We start from the raw sequence: 9,357 nt of genomic DNA, 5'->3' as shown, positions 1-9,357 counted from the left end.
GAATTGTATTTCTGTGGTATCCTTGAACACAGCGTCTTCTCAACATGATGTAAACACACTAACTAGTCTAGCAGAAGTGTTTGTGGGCAGGTCAGACTCTGTTCGTATTTCGCGGGCAGGCGGGGATTATGCAAATGTGTTACCCAGTGACGTATACCGGTAACAGGCAAAAGATTTGAAAATATGACGACTCGTTTAGGCGATTCAGAATCGACTCTCTCTTTTGAGAGACAATATCTTTACATATCGTGCACTTTTCTGATTAACAACTTTGCAGATTGTTTTCATTTAAGGATAGCTATGTTATAAACTGCAAAAGAGATATTTTTCAAAAACCCATATGACCTGCTCTTTAAAACTAATAGACGTCTATAGGATGATTGGCCATATAAAACTGTAAGCAGTTTTTTTATACAGCACATATATAGTCTACAGAACACATCACGCCAGTAGTACGTTCAGTCCTTCTGAGCTAAATAGACCATGACATCAGTGATATCTGTGGGGCATCTAATGACAGGGAACAGACGCCATATTGTGGAAAAACATCGATCACACAAGACGTGCTTTGTGGAACATGGTTTGGTTCCACACTCAACTAGATTTTACAAGCCTTGTGAAGACATGTTTCCACAATTGGGCATAATAAACACTGAAAAACACACTTATAAAAATGACTACAAAGAACACTATACTGGATTTGAACAAAAAACGGCTGATAAAAAGGACTGCTCTGTACACTCAAAGACCATAATTTTTTTTCCATTTAGTTGATGAGAAATCCAGTTCTGGAATTCAATGAAATGCTCTTTTCACAGTCCATCTACTTTGTTAAGAAGAAAAGCTCAATTAAATCAAGCTCTAATTCTGAGGCAGCTGAAACCGAATTGTAAAACAGATGAGGTGAAAAACACAAAATTGTGATGCTGAGGACATTTTTGCTGCATTATACCTACTTCAGAACCTACTGATTCAAGGTAAATGTCCTCACCACAGTGATACTTAAAACTTAAGCACATAAAATGAACACTGTAGTGTGTGAAACTGTAGTGTGTGAGTATATGTATGCCATAAACGGTTTTAAATCCCATCACATCATCACTTAAAACGGTGTTCTTTGCCTGAAATCCTCATGGAGGAAAGCTATGATGTACCTTCAGTATTCTACCAGCCAGGCCGGGTGCCATACGCTTATTGCAAAAGGCATTATGGACAAGATCCATGCTGCTGTTGGACAGAACATTTTTGTGGCAACCTCAATGTTCTGAGCTGTCCAGAAAATACAGAGAGCTGACGTAACCAGGACGCTTTGGTATTGCTTGTTCAGATAATAGACCCATTGAAAGCTTGAGATGGAGAGGAAAACAGAAAATACAAAACAGAGGTGCAATTCAGGGTAAAGGGGGTGGGGCGGCCTGAAGTTCTCACGCCTGAAAACCATATCTGTCCAAGGCACTGGGCAAAACTGATCTCACAGGCTTTCAACAGGCGTTCAGGAGGCAGTTGAGAGGGATTAGTTGAATGATTTTTCACTGGTCAGGCGCCTCTTGATGATATCAGGCTTTTGAGGAGACCTCTTGAGACCATGAAGCAAAGAATCAAATGCTCATTTATGTTTGTTTCACACACCGTTAATCAGCTCTTTTTCTCTCCCTTCTGAGAAAAAAATACACCTACACCAGCATTAGGTCTCTCAGCCTGTTCAAGCTGGTCTGGTTTATCGGTTTTAGAGGGGTTTGGGGTAATTATTAGATGGTCAAGCTGAGAGACCAATGAAGATAAAGACTAGCCTGACCTGCCTAAGAGACCAGTTAGGAACCAGATTAAACCAGCTAAAACCAGCAAACCTTTACAGTCCTGCTATAAGAAACATCTGAAATTAAAAAAAATGTAATTTCTGCTCTGCATCTTCTCTCTTTTCCTCCTTCCTCACCAAATGCTTTGAGGAACGACCATTACCTAACACTTGGTTTCTGCGGACACGCAAGAAGCCCAACATTACATCCATCTGAAAGAGCTGCAGCAATTCTATATAAAGTTTGCTGTCAATAATCTTCATCATTTCATTTGATTTTAAACTTTCTGAAAGAAGTGAAAACCCTGAAAAAAAGTAATTGTACATGTCTTCTCTAGAGATCTCAACAGATTATCTGAATCAAAAGTCAATATGAACTCTAGAATTTTGAGCAAAACCTTGCAAGATCAAATTATCTGAGCTATGCTGAGCTATAACACTTCACAATGAGGTTCGATTTGATCACATTAGTTAAAATTAATGTTAACATTAAAGTTATTTTAATGTTAGTTCAATAATGTTGTCAATGTACAGTACCAGCAATGATCAAAATGGTTTTATTTATCAAAGGTAATGTTAATTTGGAAAAATTCTATTGTTCAATGTAAAAGGGATAATTCAACCAAAAATGAAAATTTTATGTTTATCTGATTACCCCCTGGGGATCCAAGATGTAGGTGACTTTGTTTCTTCAGTAGAACACAAACGAAGATTTTTTACTTAAAACGTTGCAGTCTATCAGTCTTATAATGGCAGTCAATGGGCTCCACGGCTTTGAGAGTTAAAAAAACATATACAGACAAAACCAAATTGAACCCTGCGGCTCATGGCGATATATTGAGGTCTTAAGACACGAAACGATTGGTCTGTGCAAGAAACTGAACAGTACTTATATCATTTTTTACCTCTGATCCACCGCATATATAAACATGACCATCCCTTTAATCCATGTTTGTTCATAATACACTCATGTTAATGTATAGCTTTAATTGTTAAAATGTAGTAATGTAGAAACTGACATTAACCAAATGAATAATAAATGCTTGTTCTGTAAAGGTCTGCATTAACCAAAGTTAACCAACTGAATCTTTTTAAATTTTACCCATTCACTTTGTATTTCTTACTATGTCAACAACTCTCTCACTTAAATTTTTTGGTTAAACATAACACAAAATTCCATTAAAGTCTTGTGAGCTATCAAAGAGCAAACGCTGAGAATTCCGGATTTCTGTCAGGTCCATTCGAAATGCTTTTTATGCTCTTAGTATGATTACGAAAACATCAAAGTAGATATGAAATGACCTTTTCCCCAAGGATTGCACACAGATATGCCAACCTTTCTAGCTGTCAACATAAGCAAGCCACTTGTTTGTGTATCAACCTGGAAGCTTCACAAACAAACTGTGCTGAACTCCAAATCATTAATGTACTCATAACATATATAAACATAACTATACCACCCAACAAATGTGTCCGCAGAAACCAAGTGTTAAATGGCAAAGTAGTTTACGTCTAAATGTTGTCTCGTAAAGAAAAATGAGATTAGGTCGATTAGCTTTGCTAGATCTTTGTTCATTTTACAGGCTAGAGTCATTACAGGGTTTACACTCACACAAAGGCCATAAATCAACCTGAAAGCTTTTGATTTTAGTGAAAAGGCAGGGCCAATTTTCTCTGCGTCTCAGTTAAGTGACCACAGTCATCTTGCTGGCGTGAACCTCATGCTTGATGGAAAGGCTTTTCATTTCCGCTGTGTGTTAAGCAGCATGGGGTGAATTGGAAGATAAATACGAAAAATAGCAAGGTTACATGTCTCATGTACATCATGTGTGGTTCAGTGTTAGCTGTATTTCAACATGAAAGCAGTGTTAATTTATGAAAACAGCTGTCAGAACGGTTTAAGCCGCTATGATGGTTCATACAGTTAAAGCGATAGTTCACTCAAAAATTCTGTCATCATTTACTCACAATTTCTCAATTTGTTTATCTATAAATTTACAACATGTTTAGTTACAACCAAACAACATTTGGACCCCAATGATTAAAAAGTTAAAGCATTCTTCAATATTTCTTCTTTTGTGTTTTATGGAAGAAAGAAAGTCAGATAAATACAGGTTTGTTACCTCCTGATTCAAGCTACTCATTTCATCAGTACATTACCTAGGAATCGAACCTGTAACTGGCGTTGCTAGCGCCATGCTCTATCAGTTGAGCTAATGTGGTAAGACCACATGCTTCAGTGTCATCACTGGCTCCACAAAGACTAACAGACATAATTAACGTCTGGACCAGTCTTAATTCTCTCTGTCTGTTTCCCTCTGGTTCTGCATGTCACTCAATCCACTGTGAATAAACTGAAGGTCATCCACAGGTGAGAAAGACAAATCTTAATACAATCAGGTGCACTGGTTGCTTGGAAAAACATTATATTCCATGAACATTGAATATAATGACATTTCATCAAAGTTTTATCTGTGTTTATGTGTAGGCAGATGAGGAAACAGTCTTCATAGCGGTGTGTACCTGGTCTAATTAAGGCACGTCTGATATGCAGAGGTGGAACACAATCTTTTGCCCTCCCAACAACATGCACATTAGTAAGTTTGGTCCTAACGCCTCCACAACCTCGCGAGAACAGCTCATGTCCCCATGGCAATGCAGGACCCAGATTCACGTCTAGGAGAGACTAACTGTATTACACTTAATTAGCTGGAGCCATGACAATGACAGCATTGCATTACTGGTACAAGTGAAATTTGTACATAGGACATCTATCATTAATCCGAACAAAAATTACCAAACTAAAATTATGAATATTTGGATGAAAAAATTTGAATTGTCAAAAAACAATGACTTGCAAGGTGTCAGGGTCTTATATTTCAGAAATCAGTCCCAAGATGTGCACATTTCCTTTTTAACTGTACAAAATGTCTTTCAGCAGTTAGAAAGAATGACAGGTTAAGAACTAAATAAGAGACTGTGTTGCCATGGTAATCTTAAAATACCAAGAAAAACACGTGACATAACAACACAAGAATTTTAAGTGCAGGGACCGTGGTTCATAAAGTTGCGCTCGAGGGCTCTCCCACCCGGCCCTATCTGAAAAACAAACAGACTGAGATTGAGGATTGTGTTTGTTAGAGAACATGTTATGCACTTGAATACTGAAGCTGACTCTGAATATTGAAGCTCAACCTCAATCCTCCACAAAATGCATGTGTTTCGTGGTATTTGCACATCGCCCAAAACAAAACGTACACAAATAGAAATGCATGGCTTTGGGAAGACTGTTGTTTCCCATGCTCAGCATCTGCATTTAAATGTTTTTCTGTGTTTTACATGCTTCGTCTCTGGGACGCCTGGGACGTGTGTTTCGAAAAACAGCTTTGAAAAGCTGCTGTTTGTCTTTCTAACTTCCTTTGCTCCAGGAACAATTGAACATTCCTTTTTCTGTCTCTTAAAAGCTTTTTACATGCTTATTGAGATCATAAAACCCGTTCATAGTCTAAACAGAACCCACAACTATCTACAAACAGCATCTTTCTTGCTCTCATAAACATGTCAGGGTCAAAAGCCTCCTCCACAGATCATGACCGCCATATCACAAACCCCACGCTCTCAGCGGCACAGAGGATGATTTTCATTAACCCAGGGAAGTGCAAAGGCCCGTCGGGATCAAATATGAATTTGCCTTTGAGACACATTCACTAGCTGATGCTCAGGCACATGGTTTGACCTCCTTTGGTCTCCACTTTGCCCCACTGAACTCCTCTGTGTCCCTCCCATGCTAGCCAGGGGCCACTGCATTGTTTGTGTCCCCACTGTTGGATCATGCATAGCTGATCCACTGTGTGTACCGTGAAAATGAACAGTCGTAATCAGTGATTTATGATTGGCTCGAGTCTGTGATGTGAATGGACATGCAAATGCAGACATACAAGATACACATGCAAAATACAGAAATACAAGATATACATACACAGGAAAAAAATCACTGTCTAAATCAGTATTTTTGTCCTGTACCTAGTGAACTTATATAAACACCTTTAAAAGGACTAAATTACATTTTGAAATATGTCAAAATAGAAAAGAGATCTTTTAAATTGTAATAATATTTCTCCACATTACCATTTTTACTGTATTTTTCTTTAAATAAATGCAGCTTCTTTAAGAAACATTTAAATGCACACTTCTGAAAGATAAATGTAAACATACAAATATTCCAAATAAAAATTTTGTGGGATTGCCTTCACAGCAACGGATATGTACACCACTACAAGATTTTGCATCAGAAGCAAATCCATGATGTTAAAAAATGGTGCCATTTTGGAAAAGCGCTACTGTCTCGCTCTGTCTATCTTTATCGCTCAGTCTTCTGAAAAATGGAAATGTGCTCTCCGACCAACCATGTAATTTCTGCATGCCAACTTCAAAGCCACAAAGTCCCTCTACTGTATCAGGAACAGCAGGATGAAAGGTGATGTCTGTTTGTCATGTCAGGTACACGCTTTCCTTCCTCTTTCCTTATCTACTGAATCTGATATGGCCTAACCTTGACATAACAGTAATCAGTGAGGGAAAACAGGAACAAAACAACTAAAGACAGAGTGGCCGTAATGTCATAAACACAGGACCATGATGCAGGACATGACAATATAATGTCCTTGAATGTGCAAAAAAAATAAAGAGAGGCCAAAACAGGTGTAAAATTATCATAGCTAATGCTAATAATGCCTAAGAAAGAATAAGAACAGCCCAAATAACGCTTGAAATTACACTTACATTGAGTTTCAGCTTTGGATGCTCTGTAGTTTATGAAGGACAACTATATTTTAAGATGGCATCTATATTTAAAGGTGTGTTTATGTTTTGCTAGCAAGCTACAATTTTTATTTTTATCTAGGTCTGTCAGTCCGACCAAAGGTCTAGGTCTGTCAGTCCGACCAAAAATCTGACAGGCATGATTTCAGTGGAACTAAAGTGCTTACAAAACATTGTTTCAGTCTGATTGAAACAGAGCTTTTAAAGTATATGTAAACATACTTACTCACTCATAATTAATTTACTCTGCAACCGAATTTGTGATAAAGTGAGTAGCCTATTATTGCACTGGTCATGTGACCTCAATATGGCGGTTATAAAGAGAGACCACCCTTAAATAGAATAAAATAGCTTACTCTATACAACAGATTTTATGCTTTTCTTTGGCTATATATACTTCAATGGATAAAAATACTAAGTGCACTTTTAAAGGAAAAGATATTGAGATAGGTATAACAAACTGTAAAAGTGTATTTTCAGCATGTGTTGGCCATTAAATACATCATAAATGGAACTGATTTGAGGTTTCAGGAAGAGAAAGAGAAAATCAGGCAGTTTTCCCATCAAAAGAATGAATCTCCTCTAGGGCTTCTGTATTCAACAATGCTACTACTGTTGTTCTAGAGCTGTTTAACTGTGCAGTTTTTTGCTTTGTATATTATTCACATAAACATTGGCTGATTGGCTGGACTCTTAACGAGCCGCCCCTAGGGAAAAAGTCATCCCTTATGGAAGAGATTATAACCATGCAACTCGATGCACACCCAAGATTGCGGTTAGCATGCATTGCACACAAGTACAATGAAATAACACATTTGCAACACTGTAATCAGAAATCAACTTGGACTCAAGGGTTAACCAGGGGGTTGATTAGAGATCTGGGTGAGAGACAAGATCTCCATCTTCTAAATAGAATTACAGCTCAAGAGAGATTCGCTAATTGTCCCCTTGTTGCAGAGAAATGTCAAAGAGAGCCTCATAAAGGCCTCACATAACCATTAGAAGAGTTGTAAAAGCTTGAAGCTGCTTTGAGGAGAGATGGCTAATGAAGTGGGTGGCAGTGAGCTGAAAGAGCAGAGATTCGGTATGTGGTTTGACAAAATGGCCAGTAACACTTTAAAAAAATTAAGAACACTTGAATTTTTTTTTTTTGTTGGAACCTTTTAAAAAAAAGGCAATTGCACTGCAATGACCTAAATAAGCTTAACTTCTACGAAGAACCTTTTGTGCAATGGAAAGTTCCCATGGATGTTAAAGGTTCTTCATGAATAAATAGATGCTACTAAAGAACCTTTATTTTGTACGCAAGCTGTAGTATGTGTGAGAGGCAGACAGAGAAAGAGGGGATATTTTCATGCAACCTGACAAGACAATGAAGTAAGTATTTTGAAGTAAATAACATATTAAGTGCAGCCTGGGGCCATGATGTTTTTCTCAAGCTTGTAATACAGGTGTGAGAATTGACTTACACTAGTGACTTTGCGGTAGATCTGCGCAGCGTTTTGACACTCTGAATAAGGGTACTCTGATGTGGTCATCTCCAGGATGCACATGCCAAAGGCATAAACATCCACAGCTTCGTCATATTTCTCCTCATACATCTCTGGAGCCATAAACTCTGGTGTTCCTGTGTGGAAGCAAAGATCAAGACCAAAAAATAAGCATTAAGTAACCATTTAGCAGGCACTTTTATTCCTCATGGCTTAACCTTGTATAAAGTGTCTTGCTCAAGGGCACAATGGTGATCCCAGAGCTTTGGTTGGCCCTCCAACTGACTGAATGTTAAATGTGCACTCATAAACATGAACAGTACATTTGAGATCCAAGTTGAACTTGAGCTTGAACTATTGGTTGTGCTTTCCTGACGTCCAATGCAGGTCATGCATTCTTTAATTATTCATGTCACTGAACTCTCCTAATCTGAGCATGAGCAGATCAGATTTTAAACCGTGTTGAGCCAATGCTGAGCTAATGAGCTGATGTGATATAAGCACCACCGTATACAGACGAGGTGAGAAATCTGTCAATCGCTTGTTGGGCCATAAATACAGTTGACAGAGTACACAAACAAGGCAAGCCCATAGTAGAGGTAGCTCAGGGCACTGTTTACAGTAACTGTTGTGAAGGTCAAATAAAGTTCTGCTGGATTGCTTGAAGATAAATTGTTGACATTGTAACATCTAAATAAGCAGTACACTGAAATGTTGTGGGATTTTTAACTCACCAATGACACTCTTGGCAAATGAGGCACTCTTGAGAGTAGCTAGACCCAAATCACCAATCTTAACATATCCAGTGGGGCCAGTGATGAAAATGTTGTCACATTTAAGGTCTCGGTGGATTATGGGTGGTGTTCGGGTGTGCAGGAAATGAAGGCCCTTCAGGATCTGATGACTCCAACGCTGGAGAAGCTTCAGCTTCATCTCTTTGAACCTTTTCAGGTACCTACAGGGAAACAGGTCAGCATTGTAGTTATATTCGTTTTTTTCATTGTGAGAATATTAGTTCCCTTTCGTGGAACTTCGAACTGCGTCCTCTAGGGGTCGCTATGGGGAACGCCTCATCGTGACCCGTGTCTGAAGCCTACATTGAAAAAACACCAACTTGTTTGGCCGGCGACAGCCATGACGTCACTACCGTCGCAACTAGTACAAAATAGGCGCCGGTAGCGCACATCATCACTTTCTTCGGCTTCACTGACCGTTCTGTTTGAAGCGTGCATTCCAAAAGCAAAGTAAGAG

General features: G+C 38.6%; 1 protein-coding gene across 1 annotated transcript in view; it reads right to left on the bottom strand.

Annotated features, from left to right (window-relative positions):
- LOC107582920 (serine/threonine-protein kinase WNK4-like) overlaps window positions 1-9,357 on the bottom strand; it is a 53,667-nt gene that overhangs the window by 20,297 nt on the left and 24,013 nt on the right. Inside the window, exons 3-4 of the mRNA XM_016268946.1 lie at window positions 8,841-9,061; window positions 8,086-8,243 (exon numbers count right to left, since the gene is read on the bottom strand). Coding sequence (XP_016124432.1) covers window positions 8,086-8,243; window positions 8,841-9,061 — 379 coding nt within the window. The remainder of the gene's footprint in view (window positions 1-8,085; window positions 8,244-8,840; window positions 9,062-9,357) is intronic.

This window comes from Sinocyclocheilus grahami, unplaced genomic scaffold, assembly GCF_001515645.1.
Source record: "Sinocyclocheilus grahami isolate Dianchi unplaced genomic scaffold, SAMN03320097.WGS_v1.1 scaffold48.1, whole genome shotgun sequence".
Lineage (NCBI taxonomy): Eukaryota > Metazoa > Chordata > Actinopteri > Cypriniformes > Cyprinidae > Sinocyclocheilus > Sinocyclocheilus grahami.
Note: the sequence above shows the minus strand (reverse complement) of the source record. Positions and strands in the feature narration are given on the sequence as shown.